Source organism: Hippopotamus amphibius, chromosome 8, assembly GCF_030028045.1.
Source record: "Hippopotamus amphibius kiboko isolate mHipAmp2 chromosome 8, mHipAmp2.hap2, whole genome shotgun sequence".
In the NCBI taxonomy this organism is placed as follows: Eukaryota; Metazoa; Chordata; class Mammalia; order Artiodactyla; family Hippopotamidae; genus Hippopotamus; species Hippopotamus amphibius.
In genome coordinates, this window is record NC_080193.1 from 146,989,019 (window position 1) to 147,010,438 (window position 21,420).

The 21,420-nt window shown below is 58.7% G+C and overlaps 1 protein-coding gene across 17 annotated transcripts in view; it reads left to right on the forward strand.

Moving 5' to 3' along the window:
- Positions 1-21,420, forward strand: part of FARP2 (FERM, ARH/RhoGEF and pleckstrin domain protein 2) — an 84,193-nt gene that overhangs the window by 59,904 nt on the left and 2,869 nt on the right. For 3 of the 17 annotated variants that reach the window (XR_009055129.1, XM_057745997.1, XM_057745998.1), the window contains exons 14-23: positions 7,638-7,801; positions 11,259-11,348; positions 11,631-11,764; positions 11,928-12,009; positions 12,651-12,900; positions 13,743-13,873; positions 16,818-16,886; positions 17,449-17,538; positions 20,764-20,784; positions 20,961-21,043. Coding sequence is in view for 11 of the 17 variants with exons in the window: in XM_057745997.1 (XP_057601980.1) it covers positions 7,638-7,801; positions 11,259-11,348; positions 11,631-11,764; positions 11,928-12,009; positions 12,651-12,900; positions 13,743-13,873; positions 16,818-16,886; positions 17,449-17,538; positions 20,764-20,784; positions 20,961-21,043 (1,114 nt within the window). In the remaining 6 variants the exon portion in view is untranslated. Of the gene's footprint in view, positions 1-7,637; positions 7,802-10,631; positions 10,678-11,258; positions 11,349-11,630; positions 11,765-11,927; positions 12,010-12,650; positions 12,901-13,742; positions 13,874-16,817; positions 16,887-17,448; positions 17,539-20,763; positions 20,904-20,960; positions 21,044-21,420 lie in introns of those variants that run through there. The other 14 variants (XM_057746005.1, XM_057746004.1, XM_057745999.1 and 11 more) reach the window with 11 other exon arrangements.

Here is a 21,420-nt window from a genome sequence, read left to right on the forward strand (position 1 = left end):
TTTTCGATTTGCAGAATATCGTAAAGAATTTGAGCCCTGGAGAGCGGACCGATGAACACCTGTCCTGACCGGTCCCGAGCTCCCTCCTGGGCGACCCCCCACCCGCTCGGGGGTGCGGGCTCAGCTTGTCGGCCTCAGACACAGGAAGTGATTTTGTGGCCATGGCTATAGATATTTCCCCCCCTAATTCTCTGATTGATTGTTCTGTTTTGAATATCAAACAATTAAAGCTTGCACTCGGCACGGTGTCAGAAGCTATGCAGCACGTTTAAAACGGATGAGTAGCTCCAGCTCGGCCTCCAGGCTGGCCGTCAGCCTTGGCAGCTGTATCCTCCTGGCGTTGGCGTGGACGCAGCTAACCGCTGCTGTGTGTTGAGTGCCGCACGGTTCTGCCTCGTGTTGATCTTTGATGGAGCGTGTGCCTTGTGCCTGTGGCTGCTGTTGAAGGTGAGGCGTGCTGCCCGTGACCGATCAGGACGGAAGTTGGTGTGATGTGACTGCACGAAATCTTGAGTAAGCCCCGCAGGACCGCCGTCCTGGGGAGGGCGGTGGGGGCCACGGCCTCCTCGTGCTGTGGTCTGGGACTGCCCGGCGCGTCTCGGTGCCCAAGGCTTCGTCGTCCGTGACTTTGTTTCTTCGGTGAAACTTCCTTTCTCTGGAGGTCGTTTTCTAGCTGCGGTTTAGACAGTCTTCAGGCCGGGCGGGGCCGTCCCGCATCCCCACGTCCCCCCGGGGGTTGGGTCCTCCCGTAAAGCAGGCCTGACGGCCTTCCTCGGCGCTCGTGTGTCTCTGAAGCGTGAGGCGCGTGCCTGCCGGCCGTGCGCGGACCTCACCGCACGGGGCGGCCGGAGTGCCGGCTGACGTCTCATCTGCTCAACTCCGGGTCCCAACCCGGCCCGCGTGCTGCGCCGGCGTCCGTCTCCTCTCCCTCCTGCCCGTTTGTGCCGGGCGGCCTGCGCTGTCGTCCGCCCGCCCCGCAGGCCCCCGCGGCCCCGGAGGCCGGGCCTGCAGCTGTGCTGCCCGCTGGCCCCGACCCCCAAGCCCCGTCCCGCGCGTGGGCAGCGCGGCTGCGGAACCAGCCCAGCGTCCCGGGTGCCCTGTGGACGCTGCCGGGAAGGTGCTGTTTTCAGACTCAGCGTTCGCTTTTTGGTCAAATTTGGAGAAATTTTGAACAACTTTCCTTTTCCAGAGTGCTCACGACGTGTTTAATTTTACAGCTCTTCTCGTATAATGAAATCGTTTCTTTAAAATCCGCTGTGGCGTCTTTGGACTCTGCTTACGGCCCCTCTGTCCCTCCACGCGAGTGGGAGGAGCCCCTCCCAGAGGAGACCCTCCTGAAACCGGGACCGTGAGCCTGCAGGGCGGTCCCTGCAGGTCCGGGCCTCCTGCTTGCAGCTCAGGCAGCGCCTCTGCCCTGTGCCGTCTCATAAGGGCTGCTTTACGGGAGCTAGTCCGGTGTCCAGAGGTCCCGCGGAGCCCTCAGTGGGCCTTCCTGCGTTTGCTGAAGGCTGTTGATCGTGACTGCCTTTTCTGTGAAAAGCATGTTGTGCAGTGACTCCACCTTGGAAGGGTGGCCCGCCGGCCAGACTACAGGGTGGATGTTCAGATGTGCGGGGAAGCACAGACTTGCGGGCAGCCCTCCTCACGCCACCGTGGTGCGCTTTGCTCCGCTCGCAGGAGGGGCCCAGCCCCCCCAAGCCCGGAGGCAGAGCCCGCCATCGCCGCCGGGTCCCCTCGAGGGCCGCGCTCCGCTTGCGTGGGATGTTTGTGTTTCGTAGTTACCAAGTGTGTGTCTGCCGTTGGGTCTCCCGTGAGCCGGCGTGGGAGAACCCCAAGTCTGGCCACAGCACAGCCGCACGATGGGCGGGTTGACGGCCCTGAAGCGGGGAACGGTACGTCCCGTGTGCGCCTTTTTGTATCACATGGGAATTCTCTCGGTGCAGCTTAGAGCAGGGTTCCTCTTTCCCGTGAACGCACGTTTTTAAAATGGTAGCAATGCTGGAGGGGCGCGCAGTGACAACTGCACAGAAAAGTTCCGTATGGAAACTTGCGTGGCTCCCGTGGTCATCATTTTGCAAAGTCCTTTTAAATTGCGCTGGTGCCGCGTCCTTGTGCTTTCCCCTGCAGGCGGCTCCTCACCCGCCACCCGGGAGCAGTGGCTGAGCACCAGACCCTGTGGTGCACGCAGGCCCCGACCCGTGTGGGACACGGGGGCCAGCCCTGCGCTCTCGGGCTGCACCAAAGAGAGACCCATTCTTAAGAACAGTCACTTCGGAGATGAAAATGTTAACATTCTCTCAGGCATTTAAACGTGAGCCTTTTAGTGTCCGTTCTCAAGGCCACAGAGTCACTCCTGGGCTGTGCCCGGCCCCTGTCCCGCAGTCACAGAACTTGTCGAGCTGGCCGGGGTGCGGGGCCGCCGTCGGCCGTCTCCCCACGCGGCCCCCTGCCCGCCGCTGCCCCGGTGCTGACTTGCGCGTGGACGTGCCCAGGAGTGAGGAGCCCAGGGCGGGCATTTCCTGTAAATCTGAACGCGTTCGTTCTGTAAAGACACGGCGACATGGCCTGGTGTGTGGTTCTTGAAAGTCTGTTTCCTGTTGAAACTGCCCTTTATAAACTTGCAGGTATGTACTAACTCAGCAATCTCTATTTACTCAATAAAATGAGGAACATTTGGTGCAGACTGTGGTGGCCTTTGTAGCCCCCTTCCCTCCGCTTGCGTATGGTTTTGATTTACATCCATTAAAAATCATCTCTCGTGTCAGGCGAACCCCTGAAACAGCCCCGTATCTTTTCACATCACCGCGGTCTGTCTGCACAGGCAGCGGGCCCCGTGGCGTCCACAGACTCTGTTGCTCCGGCCGTGGGTGGTGACGCCCCCCACGGGGGGCCAGCAGGGGAGGTGTCTTGCTTTTCTCAGCACCCCCCCCCCGCCCCACCGACTCAGGCTGCCGGGCCCCTGTGGTCAGCAAGCAGGGGGGACGTGGGCGCGCAGGGGTCTGCACCTTCGTGCCCACGCGAGCCTCCGAGGTGCCGGCCGGGGGCAGCACTGCTGGCAGCTCTGGGGACGAACCGCATGGTCCCTGGGCTTATACTGCACAGAGCACGTGCCGCTGGCTTCTTAATTCTGAAAAGGAGACCGTTATTGCCTTTCCCCGCGGTCGGCTAGACCCCACCCAATAAAATCCCTGGCCCGACGTGTGACAGCTGCTCAGATTCTGGACTGGCCTTTCCTTCTGGTCCCCCACTCGGCCGCCGCACACGTCCTGCTGCATCCCTGGAGCTGTCCCCCTGGGGCTGTCTGCCTCTGCAGCCCCACTCAGGCCTTGCAGCCGCCCCCACGTCCTACATAGTGGCTGCAGCAGGCCGGGTGCGGACAGGATGCTCGGGCAGCGCAGGCCCCCGGGGGCTGGGCTCTCTCTGGGGTCTGAGGCACCTGGTGCCCAGTGCAGCAGGGGTGGGAGGCACCCAGCAGCCTCTAGAAAGGCTCCTGTTGGCACAAACCCCTGAGCCGGTGGTGGGCGGTCACTCCGTTAGCGGGGAGGACAGTGGATCACGGGGGTCTCCATTCCGTCACATCACACGGCCCGTCCCTGACGGATGCCCCCACCACCAGGGATGAGGTTGTGACACCTCAGTGATGACCACAGTAGATGTGCAGCGTGACTGGTTAGGAGGGTGAAAACTGTGTGGCCTTTGCTTTCCAAGAACCTTCACGCAGGTCGCGCCTCCTGCCAAGCAGCGTCACCTGCACGCTTCCCAGTTTACTGGATAGTTTGTCTCGGGGACCTCCCCTCCGTCACGGCGATGGTTCAGAAGATCTGTAAGTCACAGCTTCTCACGCTGGAGACAAAATGTGTCATTTATGAGAACGAGGACCTGCGCCCTGGACCACCCGGCGGGCGTCGTCCAGACAGACGACCCTGAGTGTGACGAGCTGTGGGTTGGGACCCCCGTTTCTCTTAACAAGGAAAAGTCTTGTTTACTTAGAAGGAAACAAACGAGAAAACTTGGAAAGATGCCCCTGGGCGCGCCATGCATGCAGATGGCACCCCGCGTGTGCGGGGACCACGGCCACTTCCAGACAGAGGCATCACAGCCCCAGGAGATGGAGGAACACGCCGCAGGAGGCAGGGCTGAGCTGAGCTGGGACCCCTCTGAGTAGACACTTTCTTACCTCCTTCTTCTATTTTAGGAACCAGACTTTGTACAAAGGTGGCTCGTGACGTCCTAGTTCAAAAGTGGAGCCAGACGTGGTTTCCTGCCGACTTATCAAGGTCGTGTTCACCTGGTTCTTTGGCCAAATCAGCTTTTCCCTTTTCTCATGGGATTAGTGAACACCGTTCCAGCCACAGAGGGAGCTTCTAGGTCTGAATTTTCCAAACTGGAGCTGACTCTTGCTCCACTATTAGGCAAAAAGTTTCAGAATTGTTTATTACAGTTTTGAAGAAGATAATTTAAAGGTATGAAATAAAAGTAGCTGAGCGTCCCATCTAAATGTGACGTTGCTCTTTCACTACCTGGCCAGACAATAAGGAGGTTACACGAAGTACGGTACTGCACGTCTCAAAATGATGTCAAAAATTATGAGACAGATATTTAGAACTGTTTGGAAATCAAGAACGCCACATAGAAGATCTCCTCCCAGAGTGGTTCCCTGCGGACCAACTGAAATGAAAGTGTTACCTTTCCAGTGTTTTTGAAGATGGTGAAAGATTGCAGCTGGCAGGTTTGAGAACAGAGCCTGGCTTGATGACAGCTGTCCATCCACCGCAGATCATTCACTTTTGGAAACATTTCCAGACACGTCTGGTCGAGAAGGATTCGGTGGTCCTCGGGGCTGCAGTGGGATAGTAGGCATCGCCTACCTAGGAGCGGGTCCCCACACTGAGAGCAACACTGATACTTCCTGGACGCAGGGGTCTGCATTTACACACGTTCAAGGTTCTTCGCCACGTCAGTTGAGGCTACACATACTCTGTGGCACCTAAAACGCGACGTTTAGCACCTTAAAAATGCATAAGCCACCTGCCTGTTTGTGTGTGTTCTAGTGCAGGCTGCCTGCGTGCACAGGGCTTTCTAAAGACTCGGTCCAGAGCAGCCTGCACGTGCCCCGGGCTCTCCTGGAAGTGGCCAGCGGGGCCGGCAGAGCCACAGGCGCTCTCTGGGTGTGGGGTCCATACACTCCTGCAGCCTCAAACCTGGGAGGCTGCATGTTTCCTGCCATTCGCTCGAAGACATCTCCCCGTGGATTTACCCGCCTCATCTTGAAGCATCTCTGTTGACAAAATTGGTTGACGTAGGTATGATTTATGACGTTTGGCTGTAGCTGACAGCTCTAATAAAAGCAAATGTGTAATGTCAGTTTGTGGTCTTCCTGATCGAGTCGCTAAATCATGAGTTGACAAGTTTTGTGAAATAGTGGGTGCCGGTGTCCCTGGGTGCTCACAGGGAGGTGTTGCCAGGGCCCCAGGGAGCACGAGCCCCTGCAGGAAAGTCCCGTGTGCGAAATGGGGCAGGGTTTGCACACAGCCCACCACACGCTCCTGGGCACTTTACCTCATCTCTGCGTCATGTTCAACACTTGATACTTTGTAAACGCTCTGTGAAAAGCTGTAAATACAACGTAAATTGCTGTGTAAGTAGCTGCGGGAGTGGCAAACCCAAGTCTTGCTTTTGGGGACTTTTCTGGAATTTTTTCCCCCAATGTATTTGGTCCTCATTGATTGAATCTTGTCTACAATGAGAATATCAAACAATGTCTTTTAACCTCCCTAGAACCAAAACAGTTTCTTCCAGACAAGCCATCCGTCCTGAGGGGTTACTTGCTGGGCTCTGACCCGCCGTGGTCGGCCCCCTGCACCCACCCAGCCCGGCCCGTCTGCAGCCTTGTCACAGGAGGTTTCAGTGGTAGCACCACCTCCCCTCCTGTCACCTTCTGCTATTTAAAAATAAAACCAAGTTTTGCAAGAACTCTGTGGTAAACTATGCGCCAGTAGCTTTTTGTAGAGCGGCCCATCTTGGAGGGAGGCTTGTGCGGGGCGGGAGGACACAAAGGTCGCCCTATGGACTTGTTCTCAGAACCAGTGAGGCTGAGCGAGCGTCTTGGCTCTCACACCTTGAACAACACGACTGGGAAGAATAAACAGACAACTTACCAGCAGCTTCTACGCTCTCTTCTGAATTTTCATTATGTAAAGGGATCTATCTCATCATGCAATACCGGGCTAACTAGGGACAGAACAGACCTTGGTGTGTGATCCCGAAAGCTCACCTGGGAAATGAGCCTCATCTCCAGTTGAAGGAGCCACGCTGGGGCACAGCCCAGAGCCCTGCGTCCCCTTTTGTCCCTGCAGAGGTGACAGTGCAGGCCTCTCGTGGTGGGAGGGGCGCAGGAAAGGCACGTCATTTTAAGGTGGCTTCGCTTATTTTAAATGTGTGATAAAAGCAGCTTTTCATAACTGGTCCTAATAGTTTCATGTCCTTGCATTGTCCAGGTTTTCTCATGTCAGTGAACGTTTCTCCGTGTCTGAAATCCACATGGTTGTGGAAACCCCAGAGGGCAGCTCCGCCGTCCCGTCCCCGGAAGCCCTGGGTGGGGTCCCGGCTCAGCCTTCCCAGAGCTCTGAACTTGTCAATGTGAAAAGAGGGCTCCCTGCCACCCTCAGGCCGTGGTGGAGGGCTGCAGGGGCTCGTGTGCGGCAGCCCTGCCGGCACCAACCTGCCTGCACACTTCAGGCGTCAGGCTGAACAAACTAAGTTTTGGTTCTATGAACTGGTCACTGTGGCCGACTGCATTTGGTCCCCCACCACAGTGTGAAAGGATCTCGTGTGGAAGCCCATTGTGTTACTTCTGTTCGAGCGATTTGTAAACCGACTTAATAATCATACTTAGAGATAATGGTTGGGTGTTAAAACTCCACATATTTATAAATTCAAGGTAAATTTCTATCTTAAGTTGCTTTTCAAGAGTTAACTGTCTCCTCTAAAACTCTGCTTTAAGGTAACTTTCAAAGTTAGCATTTAATAGTTACTAATTTCTCATAGAAAAACATTAGAAATAAACCTTTGAGGATTTTTTATAAATAGATAAGAGAATTTCTTGATTGCAAAATGTTGGATGAAACAGAATGAGGCCAAAATTTTGGCTTCAATCTGGTCGAAAGCAAACACTGTTTTAAGAAGGGAAAAAAATTAAGTATTAGTTACTTCTCTGGTGTAATTCTAGAAAACCAAAACAAAATCCTTGCTCACGAACAATTCAAGAAATTAGAAAACAGTATGACAAGTAACTCGACGTGATCCAGTTGTTTAAGTGAATAGTTAATGAGTTTGGCCTTAGAATACACATTTTTTCCCAGATAAGTCAGCTTCGGTTTGGCCTCTTACGTATGCAGCCTCTATCAAGGCCACATCTTCCCGGGAACCCAGAGCCCTGGGCCAAACTGCCCTGGAGGTTCTCTGGGGAAGCGGGCTCTCACCCATCACCTGTTCTCACTGTCGCTTTGTGTCACACTGAGCCCTGTGAGCCACAGAGGCTTTATCTCCGAGGTCCCCGGAAGGGCCTCGTGGCGGGTGCTGCCCCTCGGGTCCCCCCCCCGTCCTCATCTCTCGCTCCGTCGCCCGTTCACTTCCAGGCCTTTCCGTGGAGAGTCCTCATCCTCCTCCCTCCACCCAGAAGAGCCCACCGAGCCTGAGCCCACTGGGCCCAGCCAAGCAGGGCTCCACCCCCCTCCTGAGCCCCGTCCTCAGCGACACTGGCGGAGCCGGGATGGACGACCAGGAGGAGCCAAGATACAAGGTGGGCGCCCCCGCGGGGCTTGCTGCTGGGGGCCTGGGAAGCAGGGGGTGGGGGTTCCCTGGTCCTGAGACCCTCCCACCACCCCTGGGGCCCTCTTGGTGCCTCTGTGCCAAGATGGGCCTCCTTACGCCTTTCGTGTCCTGGCGTCCCTAGGTTCTGCATGCGGGGCTGGATCCTGGGGACGTGGGGGCCTCAGCCTCCCCACTCCCTGCTGTGCTAGGCTTCACTTGAACAGTCGAGGAGCTGGGAGGAGGCCCGGGGCTCCAGGGAGGCAGTGGGGCTGGTGGCTGAGGGGTCCTGGAGGAGTGTCCTGGGGGCTGGACGTGTGGACTGGGAAGGTGCGGCTGCCCGCAGGCTCCTGTTCATCATTGCGGGGGAGCGAGGTCTGCAGGCAGAGAGCCACGGACCACATGGAGAAACATGACCCCTCGCAGGGGCGGCCACGGCCTGAAGCAGTGGCACCTTGGCCTCGTGGCCATGGCATCCCCAACAAGGCCCGGCCCCCCAGATTCACGCCGGGACATGTATCTGTGTTCCAAGCCCCACAGCCAAGCACAGGGCCTGGAAGCCTAGGGTCCGCTGGCCGGGCCTTGGGCTCCTTCGTAAGCTTCTGGCTGCCCAGCTTGGGTGGGGGGCCTGCCCAACCCTCCCTCGGAGCCTGTGTGCCAGCTTGCTTTCCTGGAAGCCCCTCCTTACCAGTGTCTCCCACGTATGGTGCTGCTTTTCCTTTTTCGTAGAAATTGGTGAGGACCCACAGTACTGGGACGGCCTGAAAGGGCAGGTGGGGGTGCTTCTCTGCTGCGTGCGGGCACTAGGCTCAGGGCTCTCCCTCTGCCCTGACCCAGGGCCTGCGGGCAGGTCTGCTTGGGGCTCTGGCTGGCAGAACAGCAGCTGTTTTGCTTCCTCTCCGCTGAGTTTGCGAATTGGTGCTCTTCGCTCTTGAGAGTCAGGGGCTGGCCCTGGCTGCCCAGACTGGCGTCCACACGCCACCGCTGCGTGCTCTGCTGCTGGCATCACCTTGGCACCTGCGGTGTTCCTGTGAGCTCAGCAGGGATGCTGCCACAGTCATTTCCCAGCATCTTTCTGGGCACCTTCACCCCCCACAGGGAGAGGCACTGGTCTCGGGCCCAGATGGGACCCATGTGAAAGTGAATGTGGGCAGGAGGCCCCGGCCACCCTCCGGACCAGAACCGGGTGCTTGGCCACAGGGAGACCAGGGCAGGGAGGGCCAGAGCCTCCCAGACCATGACTGTGGGCTTCTTGGGGCAGCTCTGACCCCGGAGAGCTCGCTGAGCATGCAAGCTCAGTGATTTTTCAGTGGACTTGAAAAAAGTCATTTTTAATAGCACAAAGCCCAAAAAGAAAGAATGGAAGAGTGTGAAGTTTGGAAAGGTGACTGCAGGTCTGTGGGGCGGGACTGTGTGGCTGCCAGTGGTTTGGGAAAAGCTGGCGTGAGAAGCAGCCAGTGGACGCTCCGCCCGCAGGTCCCCGAGGCAGGACAGCAGGACAGGCTGTGAAGGGTCAGGTGGAGCCTCCCGGTGTCCCCGTGGCGGGGGGGACAGCCACCACAGCAGTATGGGAGGAGCCGCCTCTGCTACCACAATGTCCCTAAACTCCAGCTGGGCAGGCGGGGCCCTGGGAGAAGTCTCAAGACTCCACGGTGCAAATCTGACCCCACCTTCCTCCCCAAACGGATCACCTGCAGCCTTGGACCCTCGCCCTTCCTGCACTCTGTCCCTTGGTAACCTCACCTCCTCCACCCAGCTGGACCCTGACCTTCGGAAGGTGTGGGGCCCACCCCTAGCCCTGACTAGCCTCTCCTGCATCTCCTGATCAGCCCTGGCCCCCAGATTCATCCTGGGGCTAGCGCACCACACGGTGCTCAGATAGGCCCCCAAAGGCCCTGCCTTCCTGCCAGTGACCACTTGGCTCACCTTGTACCCCCTCCTCATCCTTGACCTCCGAGCTGGCCCCCACCACCCAGCCCTCTCTAGGAGGCAGCCGTCTGTCCTCCCAGCCTCCACCCCACCTGCTCCCTCCATCTTGTGTGCTTTGCTGCCCAGGTGGGTCACTTCCTCGGTAGCTGGAGTTGCTTCCTGCCTGTTTTCTCCTGGGAGGCTGTCAGCTCAGGAGCAGGGCCTCTGTTCCTGTGCACGTCCCAGGTGCCTGCTGGCACAGGGGACACGGGAGTCCTCTGCCTGGTGGAGGAGCAGGGGGCCCCCGTGCTGCGTTAGAGCAGGACCAGGTGTGGGGGGGGAGGGGAGGAGGGGCCATGGAGCAGGACCTTGACGGAGGCGGAGGTGGCTATAGGAGGTGCTCAGGCTGGGGCGGGGCCCTGCAGGGAAAGGACAGAGCCCCCGGCCAGGTGGGCGTGAGGCCTGTGCTTGGCTGGGGGCGCAGTGCTGCCCTGCCCGCTCCTGAGGGTCCTGTCACCATCCACTTGCCTGTGGCCCCTGCACATGGTCAGCGGCCCTGACGGAGGTTTAAGAGCCCCAGGGCTGGGCCCGGTCAGCCAGCCTCGGGCTCTAACCATGGGCACAGGTAAACCGTACACTGCTCGGCAGTTGTAATGACTTCTGTGTGAGTTAGGCTTAATCGTTTCTAATCACATACGTTCACATACAGGCAGACCTCATATTATGGTGCTTCACAGATACTGCTTTTTTTTTCCCTACCAGTGGAAGGTTTGTGGTGACCCTGTGTCAAGCACGTCTGCCAGCACCATTTTTCCAATAGTATTTGCTCACTTTGTGACCGTCACATTGTAATAATGCTAACAACACCTCAAACTTTTCCATTATTATTATGTGTGCTGTGGTATCCGTGTCAGTTGCCTTTGATGTTACTACTACGGCTCACCGAGGGCTCAGATGATGGTTCGTATTTTTAGCAATTAAGCAGTTTTTAGTGAAGGTATGTACGTTGGTTTTTCAGACATACTGTGGGAGTTCCCTGGCCGTCCAGTGGTGAAGGCTCGGCACCTTCCCTGCCACGGCCCCACCCCTGGTCACGGGACTAAAATCCCGCAAGCTGTGCAGCGTGGCCAAAAAAAAAAAAAAAAAAAAGATATAATGCTATTTATTGTACCCTTAACAGACTGCAGTGTGGCGGAAGTAGAGCTTTTAAACGCGCTGGGAAATCAGACTTCACGCGACTCACTTTACTGCGGTCTGTGCTCTGCTGCGGGGGTCTGGGGCCCGCCGAGCGCGCCTGGGCTGCGCCTCTCTCCGCGGGCCCCGTGCCGACACCCGAACAGTAACTGCATCACAAAAGCAGTCACGAGCTCCAGGGCCCGCTGCTGTGGAAACAGCAGTGCTGTTCCCAGAAGGACGCAGGCGTGAGAGGAGCGCTGGGCGGGGGGAGAGAGCGGGGCTGCCGCGTCTGCGCCGCAGCGGCCGCCCCGGGGCTGCACGGGGGCCCGCGTGCGCGCGGCTCACGCTGTCCGCGCTCCCTGCAGGGCGCGCCCGCCGACGAGGCCTACTTCGTGGCCAGGGAGGTGCTCGCCACCGAGCGGACGCACCTGAAGGACCTGGAAGTGATCACCGTGGTAGGAAGCCCGCGCCTCCCCTCACGGACCCGCCCGCGCCTCTGGGAGCCCGGCCGAGGCCGAGGAGGCGGGGCCGCCCCCGAGACGCGGCCCGCGGCCCCCCCGCCAGCGCGGCGCCGGGCGCCTCGGCCTCGGAGCGCGTGGGCGTCGGGGCGGACGGGGCCCCGGCGCGCGTCCCCCTGCGCGCTGTGGAGAACGCGGTGGGGGGGGGGGCGGCGAGGGCCGGAGCCGTCCCCTGGGGCCGCGGGCCGGGCAGCCGCTCACCCGGAGCTCTCCCGCCAGTGGTTCCGCAGCGCGGCGGCCAAGGCGGACGCCATGCCCGCGGAGCTGACGCGCCTGCTCTTCTCCGCCGTGGACCCCATCTACGAGGCGCACAGGGACTTCCTGCGCGAGCTGGAGCAGAGGCTGGCGCGCTGGTAACGCCCCGCCCCGGGGGAGGAGCCCCGCCCCGGGGGAGGAGCCCCGCCCCGGGGGAGGAGCCCCGCCCCGGGGGAGGAGCCCCGCCCCGCGGGAGGAGCCCGCGGGCCTGCTCAGCCCCGAGCCGGGCGGGACCTGACGCCGTCCGTCGTCTCTGCCCAGGGACGCCTCTGTCGGTGCCCAGGCCCCGGGCGGTCCGCGACGCATCGGGGACGTGCTGCTCCGGCACACGCGGCGGCTCCAGGTAGCGGCCCGCGCGGCTCGGCCCCGGCCCCGGCCCCCGGCGGGGCGCGCCCGCTGAGGGTGAGGCGCAGGCAGGCCGGCTTCCCGCGGGGGCTCTTGCCCCAGAGGAGCGTCCGCCCCGGGGCTGCGGGCAGGCCGGGCCGCGCCGCCCTCACACCCGCCTGCCCCGAGCGGCGCGGCGCCCACGGGGCGGCCTCTCCTGGGGCCTCCTCGTCAGGACGCGCGCCCCTCAGGCCGGCCCGCCCCTCGGGGCCGCGCCCCGCCCCGCCAGGCTGCCCCGCCCCGCGCGCCGCGGGGCCGCTCCTGCTGAGCGCGCGTCGCGAGAGGCGACCTCCGGGCTCCGGCTGCCGGCTTCCCGCCGCGCGGCGCGCCCGGGGCGCCGGCTCTCGCGGGACGGACGTGGTGGGCGCCGCGTCCCCGCCCCGAGACCGCGTCCCCAGCAGCCCGGGTCGGACGCGCCTCCGGGTTTGGGGGGCGGGCGGTGAACGCGTCCCGCGGGCGCGGCGTGAGCTGGAGACCCACGCGCCCGCGCGGCCCCGGGCGGGTTCGGGGTGAGACCCCACGGGCGCGCGGGGCTCCGAGGGGCGGGCGTGGGGGGGCTCCGAGGGGCGCGGGCCGCCGCTCAGCCGCCGCCCCCCGCAGGCGCTCAGCGGCCCTTTCCAGCGGCTGCACGAAGTGCTGCCGGAGCTGGAGGCGGCCAGCAGGCGGCTGCGGAGGCTGGAGGCGCTGCGCCGCGACTTCGAGCTGCAGAAGGTCTGCTACCTGCCGCTCAGCGCCTTCCTGCTGAGGCCGCTGCAGCGCCTGCGCCACTACCGCCTGCTGCTGCGCCGCCTGTGCGCCCGCGACCCCGGCCCGGACCCCGACCCGGACCCGGAGCGCGCCGACCGCCGCGGTGAGGGGCCCTCCTGCGCCCGCTGCGCGCTGCCCGCTGCGGAGGGCGGTCGGCAGCCCCGGCGACGCGCGCCCGGGGGAGGGCTGGCGCCTGTGTCTCTGCCCCGCACACCTGGCCGCGGGGCCTCAGAGGAGCTGTGCCCAGAGTGGCAGAGTGGCCTGTGTCCTCTCTCACGTCCGCTAACAAAAGAATAAGCCCTGACCATTGCGACCTGCACATAGGACTTCCCGCCGCAGCGTAAACAGAGAAGGGAATCACTGCCTCTCGGGTCAGGTCAGCGCTGCCGCTGAAAGGACGAGATGAAGAGTTGGGTGGCCTGCCTCCGGGCGGCGCTCCCGGGCCTGAGAACACATCAGATGCTCTCTGATGCACAGGGACCAACACGGACCCTACAGTGCGGTCCGTTCCCTTCTTCCCCAGCCTGAAAGCAAGTGTTTTGTGTTTGCTAAAAAGGAGAGGACAAAATTGTCCAAAATGTTTCCAAGCATTTTAAGGGAAATGTGAAAGGAGAACAGCACACGTAAAATGAGGGTGGGCGACACCGCTTTGCCCGTAATGATAAATAGTTATTTTCAAAGACTGTCCCTTCTCTTTACCAAGCCTGAGTTTTGGCTAGTCAGCAGTGGGCTGAACAAGTCCAAGTTTCAGGCCACCTGCAGGGACCTACACTTGCTGTCCCTGGCAGTCCTGTGAGGAGTTTGAGTACAATGTTCCTGGAATTAAAACCACCTTTAGAATGTCAGTTCCTGTCACAGACTGGTGGGTGGTAGGTGGAGGGTTTCGTCCAAGCCACCCCCAGCCCCCCTGCCCAGGGGCCTGTACTGAGGGACCTCTCCACGCAGACGCCCTCAAGGCCATCACGGAGGTGACCTCCTCACTCCAGCACAGCCTCGTCCGGCTGGAGAACCTCCAGAAGCTGATGGAGCTGCAGCGGGACTTGGTTGGCATAGAGAACCTCATCGCTCCAGGCAGGGTGAGTGACTTTGTTTGAGAAAGTTTTTGAGCTGGTTACTTAACTGTTTTTAATTGAGATATGATTCAAAATGTGTGATTCGGCGGTTTTTAGTATGTTCGCGAGGTTGTCCAGCCGTCACCACTGATTCCAGAACTTTTTCATGCCCCGAAAGGAAACCCCATCCCTGTTAGCAGTCACCCCACCCCCACTCCCCAGTCCCGGGCAGCTGCTGTCTCCGGATTTCCCTCTGGATATTTCATACACGTGGAACGTCAGAGTGTGTGTGGCCTTTTGTGTCCCACTTCTTTCACTCAGCACGGTGTCTTCAAGGTTCATCCATGTTATGTGCGTATTGGGGCTTCATTCCTTCTCATGACTGAATAGTAGTGTTCCATTCTCTGGAGACACTACGTTTTTTACCTGTTCATCTGCTAATAGACACTTGGATTGTTTCCACTCTTTGGCCGTTGTGAATAGTGCTTCTGTGACCATCATGTACAAGTCCTTTGTGAACACATGTTTCCAGTTCTCCTAGCCGCAGCACCTAGGAGTGGGACTGCCGGGTCAGGTGGTTACTCTGGTTAACATTCTGAGGAATTGCCCAAGTTGTCCACGGTGGCTGGACACTTTCCATTCTTACCAGGAGTGTGTCGTGGTTCCGACTTCTCCACGTCTTGTCTGTGAGCCTCGCCATCCTGGGGGGACACAGTAGCACGTCTTCCTGGTTGTGGTTTGCATTTCCTTGTTGCCTGACGTCAAGCATCTTTTCACGTTTATCGGCCATTCCTGTGCCTTCTTTGGGGAGATGCCTAGTCAGGTCTTTTGCCCACCTTTTAGTTGGGTTGTTTGTCTTTTTACTGCTGTGAGATCCCTTACCTGCTCTGGATGCCAGGCCCTACCAGAATGTGACTTCCAGACGTGTTCTCCCATTTCCTGGCTTATCTCTTCACTTTCTTGATGGCGTCATTTACAACGTGAAAGTTTTTAATTTAGCTGACGTCTAATTTGTGTGTTTCTTCTTCGGTTGCTTTTGCTTTGAGAAACTATTGCCTAATCCAAGGTATGAAGATTTACCCCTGTGTTTTTTTCTAAAAGTCGTTTCTGTTTTAGCTCTTACATTTAGAGATGATCATTTTGAGTTTTGTATATGGTGTGAGATTGGGGTCCAACTTCACTCTTTTCCAAGTGGGTATACAGTTTTCCCAACACCTTTGTTGAACTGTCTTCTCACCTTTGTCAAAAATCATTGGCCATGGAGTGTGAGTTTATCTTTGAACTTTCAGTTCTATTCCATGGGTCTCTAGTCTCCCGGGCTGCTTGCTTTCTGTCACTAATGACTTTTGCTTTAGACTCAGTACTGTCAACAAAAGAAAATTGTTTTCAGGATTGCACGGGGATGTTCCTGTCTCAGCATGAGCCTAAGGGTATTGGCGTGTGGGTGCATGAATCCTGTTTTGTGTTAGCCTTGTTAGAAGGTACTGAAAGCGCGGGACCGTGAGCTCAAAGAAATAAGACTAAACAGCCAGGAAGCTTCTGCCCTCCCAGAGCAGGGCTCTGACTGGGAGCCAGGACAGCCCCGTGTCCTGTCCCTCCTTGACCGCACGGCTCCGGGGGTGCTGCTGGCTGGGAGCTCCTGGAGGCGGGAGGGCTCTTGTTAACTGTTACTTCTCCGGGTGCCCCCCGCAGTGTCTTCTAGATGGTGGCCCAGGAAACTGCCACTAGAGGAGCAAATAAGAGCAGCCACATAGAGCAGGGGCGCGGCAGGCTCCCCAGGGCGGCCTTGCTGATGTCACTGCTGTCATTAGTCAAGGTCTCTGAGTCCTGCCTTAACCACCCTGAGCTCCTGGCCTCCCTAAGTGAAATGCGTGCATTAGAGACGAGATCGCGCCGGGTATCTGAGCGCAGGGTCGAAGAGCTGGGCTGTGAACCGAAGGTGGGTGAGAGGCCCTGAAGGTGGGCGCTGCCAAGTGTTGAGGAGGCAGGACTACAGGGAGCGCACCCGCGAAGGCTGGGGACGCGGGTGTGAGAGGTCCTGCTGCTCGGAGCTCGGGGGTCTCTGGGGAGCAGCAGGAAGGCCTGCCAGCTGCGGCCCAGAGAGGGGCCCGCCCTTGGGTTGGGGCTGGTTTCTCATCTTGCTGTGTCCATGAGGATTACTGGATGAAGCTCCTTTCCTGTGCCCTTGCTCAGGACACCTGAGGGCCGCTAATGCCCGGGTCCTCGGGCGTGTTCTCCAGACACCAGCCCACGCTCCTGTTTGTCTGATAGAACAGACGGTAGAAGAGTCTCCAGAAATAGTCCAAAGCGAGCTCTTTGGGGTCCCTGGGATGGTGCTCCAGCCAGGGCTCAGGCATTTAGGGATGTTGGAGGTCTGTGCCCTGGAGACAGTGCGGGGGTTGGGGGCAAGTCCTGGGGGAGAGGGCTGCCTGGGACGCAGTTGCGGGGGGGACTCCCGCCGAGTCTCAGCCTGCTGGAGGGTCTCACTCTGGGCCATAGCGCCTTCGTGGTCTTAGGAATCCTCTGCTCAAGCGCCAGGGCGGCAGCTGATGAGTCACCTGTGATGTCTGGTGGGAACCAGGTGTCCTGTCCCCCTCCCTCCCATTCTCAAGCTGCCCCGCTCAACTTTTCTCAAAGTTGAACTCAGAGGTCATCTCCATGGAGGAACCTTCCAGAAGCTGCCCCTCAGCAGTGCCCTTTGCCTTGTGTGCTGGCTCTCAGTGCAGCCGGCCTGCAGGAGCTCAGAGACTGGGCACCGAGTGAACCGACACCAGACAGGATGCGGGTGATGAGGCGAGCGGAGGGACGGGAGGCTGGAGCGGCACAGCGGGCCCTCAGGCATCTGGGCAGGAGGGCCCCGGGGAGGGGTGCCATGGGGCCTGCCAGGGGCTCGGAGGAGCGTGGAGGGCGACGTGCCGTCTGCTGAGGTGCCCTCGGCCGGCACCCGGACGCCGGCGCTGTCTTTCAGGAGTTTATCCGCGAGGGCTGCCTCCACAAGCTCACCAGGAAGGGCCTGCAGCAGCGGATGTTCTTTCTGGTAGGTACGATGCGCGCAGCCAGGCCTCACCGTCGGGAGCCAGGGGAGGGCTGCAGAGGCGCTCCCAGGCCCGCCACCGTCCTCACTCTGGGTCCTGAGCACCTGTCTGCAGGATGAGCGAACGCCAGGACGTAGGAAAGTCCACACGCCCGCGGCCACAGGCGCGCTCTGCTCGAGCCAAGCGCCAGCTCGCTGGGTCTCACTCCCGAGCCCAGGGGCCCTCCCAGCAAGTCGCTGCTGCCAGCAGGTTCCCTTTCGTTAACTCCCTGCCTCACGGCCAGCGGGTGGACTCAGACCCCAGCCTTCCTGGGCCAGAGTGACTGTCAGGACCGGCCATCCCCACTGCCTGCCGCTGGCCCGGGGGGCTACTGGTTCATATGGTTACTGGTCACCTCTCATCAAAAACGACAGTATGAGTGAAACAAAAATCCTTTTTGCCAAAAACCTCCAGCAAACTCAGTAACCACACACGGGCCCTTGGATTTGAAGTTGGTCTGTTAAGATGCTGAAACCTTGTTCCTTGTTTTTAGAATTCGTTTATCTAAAGCTTCTGGTCTCTCAGTTCTCAGACATGCTGCTGTACACGAGCAGAGGCGCCTCAGGGACCAGCCACTTCCGCATCCGGGGCCTCCTGCCACTGCGCGGCATGCTGGTGAGTGCCCGGCGCCAGGCAGGTCCGGACCCGTGGTCGGGGGCCTCGCTGCATAGCAGCACCTGCCGGGCTGTTCATTCTCTTTCGCCCTGTTATGGCTACAGTTCTTGGTGCTCAAATAGCCCCACCTGCAACCCTCCAGAGGCCCCCCCCCCCCCCCCCCCCCCGACCAAGCCAACCAGCACCTGCAGGACAAGGCTCGGCTCCACCAGGAACCCACCTGTCACTCCCAGGGAGCCGTCCTTGGGTGGGAGACGCCACGGAACACGCGTGTCGGGTGCTGGGCCACAGTGCTGCTGGAGGGGCTGGGAGCTGGCACAGCTTTTACAAGAGAAAGCTGAACCCCTAGCTGTTAAGACTGTAGAGTTTTTACTTCCTTGATTTTATACTTGCATCTCTTTCCTCTTACGCTGAAAACTTTGGTTCCTTTTGGCATCATAATTAGTTATTTCACACACACAGCTTTAAAATGGTCAAACAAGCACCATCACTGCGGAAGGGAGGGCGAGCTGCAGGTCAGGACTGGCTCAGGGAAGCTCCCTGTGACCTCCGCTGAGTCGCGCTGTGTGGCCTCTCTTTTGCCCTTTCGCATCCACCATGTGAAAAGGCACAGTCTCTGCCCGCAGAGCTGTTGCGGGCCTGGGGCGCGTCCACGGCCCCACCATCACAGTGCAGCGTGGCATCAGCGTCGTCTCTGAGGCGCAGTCTGTCTTCACCTCCCTGGTCGGTGCTTTTTGTGGCCTTGAGGGTCGTGGAGAGAATCCCCCGCAGACACTGGCACCCTCGAGTGTAAACCTAGACTCAGCCAGGAACCCATCTTTGGGAACCGCAAAGATAGGCAGCCAGGTTCAGGGTTTTGCCATAAAGATGTGCTATTTGTCCAGAACATCTTACACAGTGAGCATCTCTCCCTGCGGCCCCACCAGGTCCCATGCAGGTGTGGATGGGTGGGGTCTTTGTCCAGGACATCTTACACAGTGAGCATCTCTCCCTGTGACCCCGCCAGGCCCCATGCAGGTGTGGGTGGGTGGGGTCCGACCCCCGTCGGATTCCCAAAGCATCAGTGCTGTCCTCCACCCCTTTCTCCTTCGTGGCGTCTGGCCCTTCTCGCCACCATCCGTGCCCTGGGCACTGTGTCTCCTTCCAGAGAGCGCCAGAGCCTCCGCAGGTGTCTCTAACGTTTGATCGGCTTTTCCAGCTCTCAGCAAAAAGGGGTCAGTTTGAATGACCTCACCTGCCATCCCTGGAAGCAAACCTCATCTGTTTTAAAGTATACTTTTAAAAAGTACACCTTCAGTGTAGAGAAAAACTGAAAATTGAAGTGAAAATACTCATCACCATACCCCCCAGTTGTAAGTGCTGCCTGTGTTTTGCTCCACGAGCTGGACTGATCTGCACGAGCCTGGTTTTGCTCGGCAGTTCATCTCGAACATCTTCCCGTGACCTCTGCTTCTCCCGCTGCTTGAGAAACCATGAGTAGTGGATTGGGGAGCCAAGCCCCAGTTTATTTGACTAGTTCCCTGCACTGGACACTTTGGCCACATCTAGGTTTTCAGAATTAGAAAGAGCAGCACTGGATCTGTCTTTCACGTGTGTGTTGTGTGAGCCCAGGGCACCCTTTGCCTGTTACCACTGCATGGCTGTGGGAGCAGCGGGCGGGCTGCCCTTCCCGCCAGGTGCGTCTGCCCCCGCCTGCGTCCCAGCCTTGGGCAGCCCTGGCATCCACCCCCGTCTTCCACCGTGCGGAGAGCGGAGCGCCCCGGGGACAGGCTCCCGTGCTCTCTGCTCCCCGCCAGGGAGCACTGGGCGCGTCTGTCACCCTGGTCTCCACTGGTCTGAGCGTCTCATACACGTTTGTGAAGCGTTTCTAAACCCTTCCAGGTCTCAGGTGCTTTCCAGGTTAGTAACTCCGTGCACTTTGCCTGCAGTTCGGTTTCACCTCGGAGAATTTAAACTCCATCCAGACGGGGACTGTGTGGTCTTGTTCCTAGAACAGCATCTGGCAGAGGCCCAGATGAATATTTGTTGAAGGAGTGAACTTAGACGTTTTTATGTAGTCAGTTCTGTCCATCTTTTCCTAATTTAGGGATTCTGTCCTTGGTACGGGCTCAGAAAGTCTTTCCCACACCAAGATTATATTGATGTGGGACTTTCTTTCCTGGTATGCTTACAGTTTTATTTTTGTCTTTTACCTAATCTGTCTAAAATTTGTTGTTTTTGATGTTTTTAGATTGGGATGTAACATTTTCTCCTCATATAGTCAGTTTTCCCATTATTTGTTGAATCCTTCATTTTCTCACTGATCCCAAAGCCTGCCTTTATCATATAAAAAATTCTTCTCTTTACACTTGGATTCTTTCTGAAGGTTCTGTTCCATTTCCGTCTGTCCCAACATCAGTCTGCACTCTTCTAATTAGTGGTGGTTGTAAGGGTTAGTCACCATGTGGGTAAGTTCCTTACCTTAATCGTCATCTTTTAAAAAAGTTCTTAGGTAGTCTCGAGAATTTAATTCTTCCGAATAAACTTTGGAATCATTTAGACAAATTCAAATTCCTTCAAGAAACACCATTGGGATTTCTGTTGAAATTGCATTAAATTTATATATTGACTGGGGTGGGGGAGGGACTGACATCTTGATAAGCTTCTGCTGGCTGCCGCTCATGTTCGTTTCAGACCCTTTAGGTCCAGCGTGAGGCTCCGTGGTTGGTGTCCCACGTCCTGGGGGTTCACCTGTATGTGACTGGTCCTGGGGACAGACAGCCAGGCCTCCCTCCTGACCGTGCAGGGAAGGATGGCAGCTCTTGGCTTATGAAAGATAACTTCACCACGCGACACAGCTTCTTTCTGTTTACATCTAAGAGAGATTCTCAGAAATAACATGCTGGATTCTGACAGAGGTGGCTCAGCATGTGGAGAAGTGGACGGTCACTCAGGTCCCTCTGACTTTGTAACAGGGTGGTTTCCACCATCAGCTTCCTAATGGGAAACCGTCTTAGAACAACCTTGCTTGGTGCCAGGACAGTTTCTCGTGTGTGCTTTTGGGCCTGATTAGAGAATGTTTTATTCTGGAGTCATTTCACTTAATCTCTCATAGCTGAGATGAGTCTGTGTGGTTTTGCTTTGGATCTGACTTTGTAGGTTTTGGTGCCACTTTCTAACAGAATCGTCCAACTCCCTTTCCAACAATTAAAACGCTCAACGTTTTTTCCTGTGCTTGATTTTTAGCTAATAGTGCTGGACCCACCGGTGAGTAGCTGGGTGCCCCCCGGCCCTCCGCCCGCCAACACGGGCAGCGGGCGCCGCGGCGCGGGGGTCCCTCGTGCCTCCTGTAGCCCCTCGTAGAGTCAGCGTGGGCTTGGTCAGCACCTGTGTCCTGCCAGCCCCGCTCCTGGCCCGGACTCCGCCTCCTCTCCCGCCCACAGGTGGAAGAAGGCGAGAACGAGTGGTCTGTGCCGCACTGCTTCACCATCTGCGCGGCTCAGAAGACAGTCGTGGTGGCCGCCGGGTAAGGGCCTTCCGTCCACACCTGCATCCCAGTAGGCCCTGGTCCCCTCTGAGCCGTGAGCGCGTCACAGTCACGGGGACACGAGGCCCCTTGAGCGCTGCTTCAAAGCTGCGTGACGCAGGAGCACCTTCTCCGCGGGCGCCTGTGCCCATTCAGACCGTCTGCAGAGACTGGCCGTGGCACGGTGGCTGCTGAAGGGGGGGCCGCGGGCTGCTGGCAGGGTGGCCACACCAAGGCCCAGCGTCACTGCCCCCCGCCCCGGAGCTGGGCAGCAGGAGGCTGACTGGGCCGCAGGCAGGAGCAAACGGATGCCCTCCCTGCTCCCATGTCACATCAGCGGGAAGGAGACCCGAGCTCCCAGCAGCCTGGGCGGCCCC